The 16,354-nt window shown below is 41.5% G+C and overlaps 1 protein-coding gene across 3 annotated transcripts in view; it reads right to left on the reverse strand.

Annotated features, from left to right (window-relative positions):
- Rgs7bp (regulator of G protein signaling 7 binding protein) overlaps nt 1-16,354 on the reverse strand; it is a 100,655-nt gene that overhangs the window by 19,897 nt on the left and 64,404 nt on the right. For all 3 annotated transcript variants that reach the window (XM_052743234.1, XM_052743235.1, XM_052743236.1), the window contains exons 3-4: nt 12,796-12,926; nt 834-978 (exon numbers count right to left, since the gene is read on the reverse strand). In XM_052743234.1, the coding sequence (XP_052599194.1) occupies nt 834-978; nt 12,796-12,926 (276 nt within the window). The remainder of the gene's footprint in view (nt 1-833; nt 979-12,795; nt 12,927-16,354) is intronic.

Here is a 16,354-nt window from a genome sequence, read left to right on the forward strand (position 1 = left end):
ACTGTTTCCTTTTCTTTTTGAGACAGAGCCTCCCAAGTATTGGGATTATAGCTGTGCACCCCTGGCTTGTTTTCACGGACAATGGAGATGTGATGTGTTGGGTGGACGTAGGCAGAGGTCTAGGAGCCTGAAACTGCTGTAGATCCTGCTAATGTCCCCCTATAAGGTATGGACTACTTTCTTACTGCAATTTGATCATAAAATGGTCCCAAAGGTTTACATGTTGACGGCTTGGTCCCTAGCTGGGGGCCCTGTGAAGAGGTGGTAGGACCACGAGGACTCTGACCTAATTGGCAGGTTGGTGCATTGATGGACAGATTATTTGGCATTATTATTGGGAGGTAGGGCAAATGAGGAGGTGGGGCACAGTTGGAGGAGGTAGGTCATATGTCACCAGGTCATATGTCGCCTTTGAAGGACACATCTTGCCTCTGGCCCCTTCTGCTTTCTCTCTGCTTCCGGGTTGCCATGAGCTGAGTAGTGTCTTCTGTTCTAGGCTCCCTGTATTGTCTCAAGCTTAAGTGCAATGGAGCCAGCTACTCCTAGACCACAGTCGCTGAAATCAAGAGCCGAGACAGTCTTTCACCTTTGAGTTATTCCCTCAGTGATTTTGTCATAGGTACACAAACCCGACTATCACCTCTCCCTCTCCCCAGGTTTCCCTCTGCAGGTTAGGCAGACTCCAAGTTCCTGCCAGACTAGCTGCTCTGTCATACGGTAGTGAGCCCTGTTTCTCCCCGAACCTGGAATAGAAAACCCCGCACTCTCAGTAGCCCCTGAGAACACTGACGGCAGGAGGGGCGGCTTCTGTCCGGGGGGAGTGTCCCACTTACCTTTCAGTATTCTCGATGTCTGTGGAAACCTGCCAGGACTGCTGCTGGCTATCTAGAGGGGATGAGGAGTCCTCCAGGGCAGGTGTTTCAGCATTCTCCTCAATTTTGTTGTCCAAACTCTTCGCTCCTCCACTAGCTTCCTTTCCTAAGGAAAAGGTATTTGATAAGGAGATGTGGGTAAGACATTACAAATGCAACTTCTTTACTCAGGATGTCATTACAAAGACTGGCTATGCTTTGAGTCAAATGCTTCATTAATCCTAATGTCTGTCTGAGTTATAAAGTGTGTGTGTGTGTGTGTGTGTGTGTGTGTGTGTGTGTATGTTTGTGTGTGTGTTGTATATGCACATTTGTGTGTGTATATAGTATGCTCTTAAAACATTCTGAACTGATAGTTGAGGTCAAATCACCTAAAAGTCAAAACAAAATTTAGGGCCCGACCTTTGATGAAGAGTTGCTTTGCAACCTGTCTTGAGTGACTTAGATCCCTGTCTTGGGAGCAGGGATTTAGCCTGTGAACACAAGCCGGGTTTTGGTTTTAGAGTCAGGAGTGAGCAGCAGGGTCAGGAGCAGGTGACACTCAGCAGGGAGTGTGGGAGCGCCCCACTGTTCTCTCTGATCCCAGACACTGGCTTTGTCAGGCTACAGCACAGCATGGACTAGCCTTTCAATTGCTTGGCTCTCCAGTGTCCTTTAACACAGCAGTCTATGTGAAGACAACCCAGCCCTACGATGCAGCCCTGTGATCTCCTTTAGACAAGGTCTGGTTGTATAGCCCTGGATGTACTGACACTATGTAGCCCCGGCTGGCCTCAAACTCATGGCAATCCTCCAACCTCAGTTTGCCGAGTGCTAAGCCTACAGGTAGACAACAGCAAAAGCTCTACCGATAACTGCAAAGCTGCTGTCCAACATTAGGCAGTTTGGAGAAAGGCGATCTCTTGTGTTTTATACTCTTCTACTTAATTTTACTTTTAGTACACCGATGTAATTCTAGAGAAATTGAAATTGTTGGCTATCATTGAGCATGTATGATATTCAAGCTTCACTTACTGCCTTTTAGCTCAGTCTTACCAATCCTTTAAAACAACAACAAAACCGTCAAACCTGTGAAGTGAATGACTGCTCATGGGAAAAATCTACCTTTTCTGTAGGAACTGGTAACAGCTCGGTCTGTCTTCCTCTGTCTCTTAAGTTAGCAACACAAGGAGAAAGGCGCACACCCTGAAGCGGGACCTGTGAACCCTTCCTCAAAGCACAGCGGAAACTTGGAGAACTCAGCCACAGCATGAATACAGGTTGCCTGGTGGGAAGTGTTGGTCCTCGGCAGTGCGCTCTGTGCACATTGATCCCAAGGGAACGTAAGCTTGTCTGAAGAATGGTTTTTACAATCTTAGGTTATGCTGTTGGGTGGGGCTCAATTAAGCATATGATTTAGTATGTCATCATTTCACAGTCGGAGGGCAATGGGCTCTTAAAGCCATTTGCATTTGTCTCCTGGCCCAAGTGTCCATTCACCACCCACCTCTGGGCAGAATTCATCTCTGGACTTGAACCTGAGCTGGGTGATTTGGGAGAGGGCCGAGGGGGACTCCCAGGAAAAGACCTCTGCTTTTTAAACATTTAATGGCTAGGTACCAGGAAGGCATGTATGGAATGTACTTTTGCCTGAAAATTTCAGAGGGGACCTGTGGCAAAATAGCCTTTATGTGCCTCAAAATACATATTCTCCCGCCTCTTCTACTGTGCTCGCACCTACATTCTATTGGCTACTCACAGAAATCCATGTTCAAACTAAGTTTCTCCGAGATGTTGGATGGCATTGTTCTCTCATTCTCTATTTATATCCAGAGATGCTTTTGTATGTCGTCTATTTATGGATCTCTGAAAAGTTTTAGGGTATAATCTTTCAACTTTTGAATCCGAAAATGCCTTCTAAATATGCCTCTCTGTGTGAACTCCTTCACGTTAACTCTTCTTGGCACTTGATTAGAATTCACCGTTTATTTTGAAAAAATTGCATCTAAGTTGATATCTAAAATTACATATGAATTTTCACATATATTTTTGTGATGAACCATTTAAATATAAGTTGCAGGCCTTACTTCACAGGGTCCTAAATACTTTAGTATATATTCCCCGATGAACAAGGATATTATGGATGGAAGGTGGCTCGGTGGGAAAGAGACTCTGCTGCGTAACGCATAGACCTGAGTTCAAATCCCTAGCACCCGGGCAATAGGCAGGCATGGTTGCTGAGTTACAGCCCCGCACTGTTCTTTTGCCTGGTCTGTCTCAGCATCCAAGACCACAAGGGAGAGAAGAGAACAATGTATGTACATCTCAGGTCTTAAGGGTGGCCCCGAGCCATGCCCCAGGGGCAGGTACTTCAAGGTCATAGATAGGTAGGACAGTTGCCTGCTACATCTCTAGGGACGGTGCTTCAAGGTCATAGACAGAACAGCCATCCATTACACCCCTGCTCTGCAAGAAGAGGCAGGCAGATCCTGGGAGCTCCAGGGCTAGCTTGTCTAGCCTAACAGTGAGCTCCAGGTTCAGGGAGAGATTCTGTGTCAAGTGAGTAAGGCAGACAGTGATATAGGAAGGTGCTCAACATCCTTCTTTGGTCTCTGAACACACAGGCATACACACATCAAACACACAAAAACTGGAGGAAAAGAAATAAGGATGTTTTATCGTATTACCCACCAAAAATGATCAGACCAAATAATTTTAAAACTTTGGTTGAATACAATTCAATGTGATTTGATAAATACAATATTATTAATATCTAGTCTGTATTCAAACTTGTCCAATTGTTCCAATAATGTTCTCTTTAGCTTTATTTTTAAGTTGAGAAACCTAACTAAAAGGCTATGGACAGCATTTACATTTCGTGTTTCCTTGCATTCTTTTCATTTAATGTAGCACTCTTTTGTTTTTTATCCTATGAATATTTTTCAACCAAGAGGAGTCCACATGAGTTATTTTATAGAATGCCTTAATTTCCATTTGGAGCTGTCTGATGATCCCCGTGTCTAAGTGTGTAGTAAACATTTTCAGCAAGAATACTACAGAAGTGATACTGAGTCCTTGGTTCGCCACACTGGGAAATACATAAGTCGTTTGATCCACTGTTAATGAGGTTAATTTGGCTAGGATGGCTAGTGACGACTTTTATTATTGCAGTCACTACTCTCTCTTTGTTCCTGTAAACTATTGGTCATTCGTTGAGATAGCACAAGAGCTTTCATTAAAATATTTTGAGGGCTAGGGCTCAGTAGGTGAAGTACCTGTCATTCAGGTGCAAGGATGGGAGTTGGGATCACCCTAGAACCCATGGAAAGCTAGGTGAACATGGTGATTGTAATCCCAGTCCTGGAGAGGTGTAGATGGGGGATGCCAGTGACAAGATGGTTAGTCAGATCACTACCTCACCCAATCACAAAGGTCTAGATTCAGTAAAAGAGCCTGCCTCATGCTGTTTCCAACTTGGTATAGATAATTATTGTTTTATGGATATGGCAGACTCATGAATATAATGATTCTTTCCTTTGCATATAATGATGACACACATTTTAAACTTTTCATCATCTTAATAGCTCTTCTTCCATTATTGGTTATTTGTTACATTTGGTGTCTTCCTTTAACAGTGTTGATTTTTTTTTCTTTGAAAATCTGGTCATTCCTGGATGTCTGTTCAGATGTCTTTGAGCATCGCTGTCTATCCTTCTACCAACAGTATCCTGGTAATTGTGGAGAAGGGGCAGGGTGTGTGGTTGGACAACATGTGTCTGAAACTCTTCTCATGGGTGCGAGATGTTCCCATTCCAAGGCCATTTGTCCTGGGCTCCCTGTCAGGCTTGTTTCCTGTGACGCATTTCCTGCCACATGTTTCTAGGGTGGAATTCCTGCTGTAGAGAGAAATGCTAAGAAGTTTAACTTGGTGCTGACTATAATTCTGAATTCACTTTCTATTTTTGGTCATTCCTTGTCCTTGTGCAGGCCCAGCATTTACACAGAATACTGCTTTAGTTCCCAAGACCAACACTGGTAGCTTCTGCTGGGAGTCAGTGGTAGCCCAACTCTTCTAAGTGCAGTTTCAAATACTAACTCCAACACTTTTAGACACCCTCCCAGTGGTTTGTGTTTCTTGACTGGGTTTGAAGTATTTCTGGATTTGATTTCATTTTTTTAGAATTTCTCTACCATGTGAATTTTGTTTGTTTGCTTCTTCCTGAGTTTCTTCTCTGCCCAGTTTCCTCAGTTCACTTATTCCTAAATTTCACCAAATTCAACCCCAACTGCTTGTCTGTTTGGAGAAATTCTCTAAACTTTCTGGTTTGCTCAGGTACTTCTTGTTTGTTTTTCAGAGTTACGGGAGATGTTCTGAGTTTTCCAGCCTCTACTTTCTTCTTTTCCTTACAATTGGAAAGGGCCATGTGACAGAGTTAGGAACAAGGGACTCTTCCAGACCCTTCCTAAACGTCCTCCTATAGACTCTCCTACGCTTTCCGAAAGCTGGATGAATGTTCCACCCTAACTCTGACATCATTGGACTATGCCATAAGTGAATAAACTTACTGTTCTCATCAATTGAGATATGACATTATTTCATAAGGCAATTACTCCACCCTTATAAACTAATATGAATTTATTCTTTTCCTAATATGCTTTTCTGTTATTTTGATGAAAAAAATTTTTTTTCTCAACTAGAGAGGGAAATATCCATAAGTTTAGGTCAACATTTCTGTTAAGTTTTCCTCTTTAGTTACATCCCCTTTCTGCTGACACAGGCTGGAGAGTGCAAATAATTCATCTACGTATCCAATAATCATAACTTGAATCTTTGCTCCAGGCACTGCATTAGATGGTGGGGATACACTCAAGACCATCAAAGTCTGCGGAGGACAACAGACAGGAAACCATGTAACAAATGACAGTCTTATGTAAGGCGCTATCATCAGCACCATGAGAATGCTTGAGAGACAAGGACAAGCTCAGACTTAGTGTTTCAGGAGCAGCTTTCTTCAGGAAATCATATCTAAATTATGACCCCCCCCCCCAATAAAGTTCAGATATGGTCCAGGGGGAAGGGACGGGTGTGGAGCTGGGTGGAATGGTCCATATTATCCCGGGCAGAAGGATACACAGAAAACGACAACTCTCTTGGGATTCTACAAAGTAGTTCAAGATACTTTGTGTGTGCCAGCGTTGGGTGCAGGGGGGCAAGTACGGGGTATTGCTGGTGGTCTATGAGACTGGAGAAGTTATCAGGGTCACTTTGTAGATGTTCTTTTGAGCTACATGAAAGACTTAGCAGAAAAGATGGTGCCCTACCCACCCTATCAGTAATCAGTTTGAGGTCTTTGCTCCCAGCTTCCCTCCTTTGCCTTGTCTGTCCTTGGAAGGACTCTTGTCTAACACCAGGTCGGGCACCCTGCCTTGCTCTTAGGAAAGGGATCAGCATGCTTCCAAATGGTGACTTTAAAGCCATATTTTGCTTTGCCTAAGAGAGTGACTGTGCATACAAAATCATGTCCTATTATGAAATGAAAAGTTCTGTCCCCTGAAAATCAATTTCAGGCCTCAGTGAACAAATATTTGCTTGGGGGAGGGGATAGAGACGAGGATGAGAGCCTGCAGAGTACCTTGAAATCGTGCTAAGATCGCTGTTTGCAACTAGGCCACTGACGTTTGGCCACTTTCCTTCGGGTTGTGCAAAGCCTTTGCTTTCGACTCCTTGGGGATTCATATGTATTTTTAGCCTGTTTATGGATAATATAAGAGGCATGTTTGAGGGAAAGTCAAGAGAAACCAACCATGGAAAGGAAGGCTGGATATTCTCACACTCCTTACAAGTGGTGAGTCTCTCAGGAGGAAGAAGCCCACATCAGGTATGAAGCATCTCAGGAGAGCCACAGAGACCTCCAACTTTACAAGTCCCAGGCATTGCTAAAAGGCTGGGTGGGGATCCTTCGGTCACACCCGCCTCTAGAGATCTCTTCTCTTCTCTTAGCACTACAGTCCTTTGTCTCCACTTGCATTTTTCATATATTCCCCCCTTCCTTCTCCTTTGTCTTCCATTCTTGGTTTTTCCCCTTTCTTCAGCCACCCAGTGGCAAAGGGAGATACCGTCACTGACAGGGTCTCCTTGTGGGTCCTTAGTTTGGCCTCCATGATCCATCAAGTCCATATTATCCATGTGGGTACTTCTGGGCAGGAATCAAAACAAATCATTCTTCTCTAAGCTCATTCTGCATCACTGTCTTGTCATTTCTTTGATGGCAGGGGCAAGTTTCCTATGTCCTATGTGCTCCTGATACATCATCTCTTAGGACAGTCCTCATAGAAGAGACTTTCAGGTCAGCTTTTGTACTGACCGACTGAGAAGAACAGAATGGACAAGGCTTACGTCCAGATACACAGCTGCCTATTCAGGATGTCTTCCATGCTCACATGATTCAGCTTTTCTGACTGCATTGTGCAAAGATTTAAAGAAACACAGGGTCTATGTTAAGTAACCTACCTGCACCCTCTCACGCTTTAGAAAGTATGTGCTTTAGATGGAAATTGCTCCTACCAATTCCATAAGTTGTTTATTTATGATAAAAAATAGTTTCAAGGCTTTTCTACATGATAAGAAGATATTCATTGTACCACAAAGTACGTGGTAGAGGATAATGAGTATACTATACACGGGGCTCCTCTATTGCCATAGAATCTGGAAATAATTTCCAACTCAGAAGTGATGAGGCACTAACTCGCCCACTTCAATGCTCACTATCCTTTTCTGTCTTCCTGTGGCACTACAGGGCCAGTAGTGACCCTGGAGTAGCAGCTCTCATGCTGGCCCCATGTAGCTGTCTGAGAAAGCAGAAGGACCAGGTTCCCTTAGAATATGGGAGGGAAAATAATTGAAGACACATGTGTGTAAGCGAGGCTTTGCTCTACCTGGAGCATGTAGCAGGGCAGAACAGTGTGCAAGATGCATTTCCCATGTAACTAACTAAATTGCAACTTTTCCATAACGGGCGTCAGGGTCAAGCTGTACAGTATCTCATTACATGAAGTTCTGTCCTATGGTGTAGACAGACACAGAGATAGAGTTAATAGATGTTTTTAGGTCACCCTTAGGATTATAGACTCTGGTATGTGTATGTTCTTTAGAAAGGTCAAGCTTCTTGGTTGAAGGTCTTTTATGTTTGTGGCGAAGTTGTTTCTTTTCTGTCATTCAGGTCAGATTCAAAGATATGTCTGCAGAGGACTTTGATTACCCCGTCTGAAGTAGCCATTCCATCCGAGTCTGTCGCATTGTCTATTCAATTTCAATTATCTGCTATTTGGGAGCTTTGGAAAATTTGATTGTCTATGCTTTTCCTCATTCCTCCCTTCCTTTTTTCTCCCTCCCCCTCCCTCCCTCCCTCCCTCCCTCCCTCCCTCCCTCCCTCCCTCCCTCCTTCCTTCCCTCCCTCCCTCTTTCCCTCCTTCTCCCCTTTCTTCCTCTGGCCTCAATTTGTCTCCCCTTCCCTCCCTCTAGACCACATACTCCTTGAGCACAGCGCCGTTGCAATCCCCGTCACTGCAGCCTTCCAGCACCCAGAGGGCTACCTCACATATGATGGATGAACAATGAGCATTTGCTGAAAGAATGAATTCATGTTTTCTCTTCGAGTTTCAATCATAGTTTCTATTTTAGGGTTTATTTTGCTTCATTTCTTCTAACTCTCTGTTCTATTTTAGTATCAATTGCTCCTTCTCACACTGGAAAATAAAGTATTTACTTGTGGCTAAATTCTATTTTTGTCTTTTTTTTCTTGTTTCTTTCATTTGTGTGGATCATTTCCTTTACATTACTCAGCATGATTCTGAATATACTGGGCTCTCTCCTGCCTGTAGCCCATTTCTGTCTTGGGTTCATCCAGTATTTCAGTGCATCTGGACCATGAATTCCCATCAGTACATCTTGAGTTATCAATTCCCAGGCTCCCAATCCACTTTTGTAAGAATATTTGTCAATTTTTAACATTTCCCTCTTTTTCCTTTGGGTGATCACATCTCTACATATTTTTAAATCTGAATTTACCATGGCAGTACATTTCAGGGGAAGAATCCATCTTATCCCAGAAAGATGGGGGTGGGGTGTGACTCTTGCCCTCAAATGACCCAGGGAGGGGGGCCTTTTTTTCTGTAAGCTGTGGCTGAGAGGTAAGTAGAGCCAGGGAGGGCAACGTGAGAGCAACGTGAGACAAGGAAAAGGGTGGATCAAGCAAGTTCACATAAAAAGGAGCTCTTTTTAGGATGGGCAAGTTCTCGTAACTGATTGAGTGGGGAAGAGAACGTGAGAAGTAAAGAGTGGTTGAAAAAGCAGGATTTTCCAGTTCCCTTAGCAGACCGCTTCCATTTTCTGCCAGCCAAATGAATGAAATCTGTGAGCTCACTTCATCCCGTGGCAGGAAGCAGGCATTAGCGGTCAACATAATGCATGCAAGCAGTAATGGGAACAGATTTCTTACCTAACTAGGTGTGAAGAGATGAGAACAAATATTTTTCACTATAAACACAGAAATGAGATTATAGGAAGCAGTACTCCAATTTTCAACTTAGAAGTGTTAGAATATCAAACTACAAAATGACTAAAATTATTCCCATCTGTCATCATCCTATAGAAACACAGCTTTTCAGAGCTACACTCTACCTGATATAACCCAATAATGTTTATTAAATGTAGGTTTTTACCTCACATAGCAATCTACTTTAATTTTGTTGGCTATGAAAAAGGAAAATCATTTTAGGAATATTTTTCTTCATTTCTTTGGCAAAAACATGATCTTGCAAAGCATACAATATTTCCAAATGCCTTGTGCCAATCAGACATATGAGATAGCAAAAATTTCTATACACAGAGCAAAGAATATGAAAGAAAATCATTTGAAATGCTGTTGTGATCAAGGATACAGAATTTGATTAATTGGAAGAGGACAATCTTCATTATTAAATACAAGCTCACTGTGGGAGCTCTAAAATTATTTGGGACATACTTTCCCAGAAAAAAAAAAAAAGCCGTACTCTCAATTCCTGAAGTGACCTTGTATGCCCTTTATCTCTAAAAAGTAAATATGTGCTCTGACTACACAATACAATAGGAAAACTAAGTGAGATGTATAATAGCATATGAGCTTCTGGTAGAGCTGAGGAGCTGCACAGACATAAGAATAAACTACGTGTTCGGATATCTATGAAGCAGTTCAGTTTCAGTATTTAATCCCAGCCCAACATTGACAGGGAGGCGCTGATGTAAAGCTGTTTAGAAACTCAATTACGATGATATTTCCTTTCCTTGATGGAAATGAAAAGCTGAAGAAGAGAGGAATGGTTAGCCATCGGCATCTACTGGGAGGGAAAAGAAAGGTGCTCACCTAAACATTAGTGAAACACCGGCTTTTCTTATAACATTAAAAGAAACAAATCAGGTAGAGGTTCTGAGCAGGAAGTTAGTATGAGTACTGCAAACCTCTGGAGCCTCTGGGGACTACCTGACTTCTGAAAGAGATGAAGGTAGGGTGGAGAGGAGAGGTTATAAGTTAAGGTACTGTATTAGTGGGGACTGGGGAATGTAAACTCAGTGGTAGAGCATTTGCATAGTGTGTAAAAGCCCTGGGTTCAACACCCAGTACTGGAAAGGAGGAGGAGTAGGTGGAGGAGGGCAATGAGATGGGTATAAAGATGCTTATGGGGAGGCTGGAGAGATGGCTCAGCAGTTAAGAGAACTGGCTGTTCTTCCTGGAGGATCTGAGTTCAATTCCCAGCACCCACGTGGGAGCTCACGACTGCCTGAAATTCCAATTCCAGGGTATACAGCACCTCACACAGACATGCATGGAGGCAAAACACTAACGCACATAAAATACAAATCAATAAACTATTTTTCAAAATATTAAAAAAAGTGATTCTTAGTGGATGTTCTCTGTCTAGATCATTCCTAACCTGAAGGTACAATAGAGGTACCACTGTTTAGATAAACAACATAATGTCTTGGCAAAGTCATCTGCCATCTGAACTCTCAGAGTTAGATGTATAAACGGTCCCTCTCTGCTGATATGTGACACATATATTTAATTATATGTAAAATGCTATGCATATGTATCAATCCTGGGAAAGAAGAATTGCCTCTTGATAGTTTTCCTGCGGCTTCTCCTACCGCACCTGGAATTTGTAGGCATCTTTACTCCAGTCTCTACCTCGTGGCTCCTTCAGGTCTATCCTCACTTCTCCGTCCACATCTCCATGCGAAGGCCTGGTAGGACAGAGTCGGCCACAGTCTCAACTACTTCTCCAGCACCACGCCTGCCATGCCTGTGGTCATGCTCCCCACCATGATAATGGACTAAACCTCTAAAACTGTAAACAAGCTCCCAGTTAAATACTTTCTTTAAAAGAGATGCCTTTGTCATGGTGTCTCTTCATATCAATAGAGCAGAGGCTAAGACACCAACCTACCCAAATAATGCAAAGAATGCATGGCCCTGCATGTGTGTATGTGAGGGTGTCTCCTGTTTGGTTGCCATGTATCCTAACACTCAATTTTTAGATAAGGCACCAGGAGTGTCATGAGGCTGATCGTTCCAAACCTACTTTCTCTTATTAACCACAGACATGAAGATGGTAATCCTTGAAAGATCAGCCTTTATGAAGATGAAGGAAAAGAAATAATACTCATGTATTGAAAGACTATTATCCTGTCTTTGGAACAATGTAGCAAAACTCCTGCTTTTAGCTCTGGAAGATATGTATATACATACACATATATGCATATGCAAAATTTGATGTTTACTACTACATTATCACATCATTTTGTTGTCACCAAGTGACAATACTCATTTGATATCATGTCTTTAACTGCTTGTGGTCCAAAGCCTCTCCTCCCCCCAGCAGCTTACTGAACTTGCTTGTCTTTAAATTTAAACCACAGGCCCCTGATTACATTCTATGTATCCTCAGCTTCCATTTTTTTCTGGCCTAAAGCACAGAAAGTTTATGCTCAAGAGGTTTCCAAGGAGTTCTTTGATGAACTAAAAAGAAACTGTAAGTCAAACACATGATTAATGGGATCTGGGGAGCCTTCCATCCTACCTCTGCCAATCATGTTAGGTATAGCACTGGTTGGATGGAGTGAAGTCTACTCCTAGCTTCACGGACAGACCTTAACTGCGTAAGACAATCAGAGCCCTCCATGACTCAAGAAAGAAGTTGTTTCAGATAGAATGAAGCCTGGATCTTTTGTGTTATAATTGGGAGAAGTTTCCCCTTCTTTATGAGTCAAATGATGTATACAGCCAATGACCAGGGCCGTGATAGTCAGTTCCCTAATGTGGGTGAAAGGCAGTTTGAGAGGAAAGTTGACATCTCAGTGACAGAGCCTCACTTAGAATGGGGATAATAATATCATCAAACTTTGCTGAAGCCACAGCTACCAGCTACTTCCATTGCTGAAGTCACTACATTCCTTGTATACTTTAAGGCAGGGAGTAAGTTTACCATTGCTTATGCCTCCATACAATTTGTTGAGTTTTTTTCTTTTCTTTTTTTTTTTTTAAGTCAGTGGGACACAATATGCAATTTACCTCTTTGCAACATTTCATTTAGAGAAACAAGGCTCTTGGAGAACATTTACTACCCTACTAAGACCTTTGTATATCTTTGCAGCCTTTGTGGATTCTAATGAAAGTCACCTTCACAAGTTGTGAAATAATACATTTAAGGACAGTTCCTACCATGGTTTCAGTCCTGATGCATTTAGACAGCAGTGAGCTGGGCTTTTTATTAATTCATGTATCCTGCAGTTTTTGAGCATTTAAATTCCTTCTGCTTGTGTGCCTGGGTCTGTGCATGGACACTAGGCGAAAGGCCCGTTTTGTTCTCTATTTCTCTGCGTTTCTGGCATCCTATTGCATGTGTGTACCTTTTCGATGGAACTGAAGAGACCCCAGCAGACAAATGGATTTCAGCATCTCCGTTGTGTACATCTCTAGGCAACACTGCAGCTGGATGTAAAGCCGGCAGATTTCGGGATGGATCTCGCCATCTTCCGGGCTGCAGCAGAATGAAAGAGCAGAGCTGTGGACAGTCTCAGGATTCAGTCATCAGCCATTTGTCTCAGCTCTGAGAGGAGGCAAGGCTCAATAAAGATTCCTCTAACCTAGAGTCTGAAATGCAGAGTTTCCTGCTTTCAAGCCGGCAACCACCCTGATGGTTCTTACGTAAGTGTCCTTCTGAGTAACTGCTCTCACCCCTCCGCCTTGGCAGCAGCAGTTTCTGCTGGGAGCTTAGAATCATAAATGCTTGAAGTAATTGAGAATATCAGACATTTTCAATTTAGCCGTAGGAAGAAATTTCCAAAATACACTTAAAGCGTAATAATCTCCTGGCTACAAAGAGATTGAAAACCCCTGCTTCTAGACAGACTAACACGGTCCATTCAATTAACGTTTAGAAGACATCTCTAATATCAGGGCCCCAGCCTAACATGATTAGAGAGCCAATTTTCAAATTATTTTTATCCAGGTTTTTTGTCTTAATCTAAGATATATTCTTTTATTGTTTGCTATGCCTAATTTATGAAAACCCAAATGTTTTTAACGATAAAAAAAATTTTATGATAAAAGAGAAAAGTAATAAAGTTATAATAGCTATGCTGGGCAATCTAATTCTGCACAAATGCTGAATTTATGTTTGAAATTATAACCTAAAGTCCTGGAGGTTTTCTTTTTAAAATTAGTATATAAATATGATAAAACGTGGAGTGATCACTTTGGGTTTTTGAAGGAGAGGATTCATTTGTTGATAAAATTATACTACTTCACCCACAACCAGAATTGCATATACTGAATGACGTAAATGAAAGGGATAAGTTTACAGATTGATTTGAGGTTAAAGAAAGCCTAAAGGTGAGTTCTGTTAAATATCCTAATGAGTTCTCTTGATTTCTGCCCCCAGTCATTTAAAATGGAATGAAATCTGATTAAACACTGCAGAATTTAGATTCATTTTCTTTATAAAGTGGGCCAGTAGCAAATTTCAGGGGTATTTAATCAGATTTTTAAAAAAAAATGTTCACTTTGTTTTTAAGTTCTGGAATTACAGTTTAAAAAAACAAACAAACAAAAAAACCTGTGTGCCAAGAACTTGACAGTGAAAATTAGTTTTCATTTTCAATCCTTATTTCGTTGATGAACAAGAGTTTATCTAACCATATGGCTTATATAACTCAGAAAAATGCAAAATTCTCAGCCTCCATACCGTGACGCCTGCACAGCTATCCTGGGTCTTTCGGGGTCAAATAGAACAAAGTGTATCCCAGAACTGCTGTGCAGAATTTGGCTTTATCTGGAAGTTAAAACACTATCTTACTTCCATGTCATTTGCCTCACATGGAGCCAGCCTTGTCTGAAACAAGAGAAATGTCCCATGAAAAGCTCAGGCATCTTCCACCTTCAAATTGCCAGAAATTTCCCCCACTCCACATGACTCCATTACCTCCAAATACACATACACACACACACACACACACACACACACACACACACACACAATTTTATATCACCCTTAGTCTTTAGAAATTTCTCTGACTGTGTCCCATTTCTTAATGGTGCTGCTAGACTCTGAAGGAATACTGCAATTAGCAGTTCCTCAAATAAAAGAAAAAAAATCCTGTGATTCTGGTGTATTATCTGTTAATACACTGCTTTGCATAGAAAAATCTGAAGGCAATGTCATATTCCAAACGTAACCCAGAAGGAAAACATTCAAAGGCAAATGGATCTTTTCTGTGCTGTTTAACCGTCTCAATCACAGTTCCCTATTTTCATCTATTTATGACATCGGTCCTGGTGTCTCATAGGCAGATGAAAGGAAATCAGGAAAAGAAACAAACCTTAGAGGAAATCTGTTACATGTTCTGCACATTTTATGAGTGAGACAACTGGCTAACACAGTGTCATTCCAAGCCGTAGGGTCTTCTTATATTTAAAAGAGAAAAATACATGCCTAGGGGGCTTAGTTCGTCAAACACTACTATATTACATATCTTTTGAACCAGCATATTTTATTATTTTGCAACTAGAAAGAAAAGCAATGGATTATGTTCTTGGGAAAGGCAGGTCAGAACAGAGACTGGGACGTTTAATTCAAATTGTTTCCAAGGTGGTCAGCTGCCAGTGTCTCAAACTCATGGAGGCTTTCTAGGAACTGGCATCTTTGTGCCCCTCACAAATATTATGGGAAGAGGCTGAGCAAGCGTGGTAGAAAAACAATATGCCTGTTAAAATTAACCGATGCTAAAGCTGCACTATGAATTTCCTGGATAAAAAGTCTACAAATTCTCACATACTATCCTTTTGTAACTCACAAATTGAAGCATAGAGAAGAAGAGAGCCTCCTAAAGAGCAGAGTTTGAAAAGCTAAGGCTTCGCTTATGTTTGGGTTTTGCACTGCCCAGAGCAGAGTGCATTAGCCTCTGCTCATGAGCGTTTTATTCCTTCCATTTCAGAGCCCTTAAGCGTATTGCTCCTCCTGAAAGTGCACAAAAAGACACATTGTCCAGTTGTTAGAATGTGACTAGTGTTACAAATAGCAAATTAAATACTGCTTCAACAACTAAACAGGGTCTTATGTAGCCCAGGCTTGCCTCAGACTCTCTGTAGTTAAAGCTGGCTTTGAACTCCTTACCCTTCTGCTGTCTCCCTGACAGGCAAGCACCAGAACATCTCATTTCATGGGAAGCATGGAATACACTTAGGTTATTTTCATAACAAACAGAAGTTGAAAATAAATAAATAAAAATAAAAATATCCCAACAAAACAAGTAAAAACTCAAACAAAAAGCTGTTCATATCCTTGAAAATTCTTAAGGATAAATTACAGGACCTAGAGAAGCGTTGACATTAAACTAAAAATGAGAACTCTTGCCTTTCCATGAGCTGGAAGCAATTTATCTTGGTGATAACTTTTCAAATCTTACTGTGCTTACTCCGAATGACTCACTTCCTATCAAAGTTTAGGTCAGGAGAGGCATCCCTTGGTGATGCTTACTTAATTCATCCAAAGGAACTTTATGAGTTAATGGATATATTGTGATTCTTTTCTTTTACTGAGTTTAAGTCAAGAACCAAACTGATGATTGTGATTAATCTGAAAGCCTTGATGCTATAAAAAAAAAAGTCCTTAAGATTTAGTTCCAACAAAATATCAAGAACTCAAATTTTGGAGCTCAAGTGAAGCCCAGAACCATCTAAAATAGACACTAAATTATAAACCTGCTTTCATCTGACTCACAAGTTCACTGAAGAAGACTTGAGTGTTCCAGTCCCAGGAAGACTTGAAAGCAGACACCACTCAAGGCATCTTTTGAAAATGGAAACTCTCAACTGCTGAAGATCCTTGCCTTATAAATAAAAGTAATACGGTGAAAAATCTGCTGGGATGACTAAAATAAAAAAAAAATTCTGATAACTCCAAAGTTG

Source organism: Peromyscus californicus, unplaced genomic scaffold (assembly GCF_007827085.1).
Source record: "Peromyscus californicus insignis strain IS unplaced genomic scaffold, ASM782708v3 Scaffold_18__1_contigs__length_77618521, whole genome shotgun sequence".
NCBI lineage: Eukaryota > Metazoa > Chordata > Mammalia > Rodentia > Cricetidae > Peromyscus > Peromyscus californicus.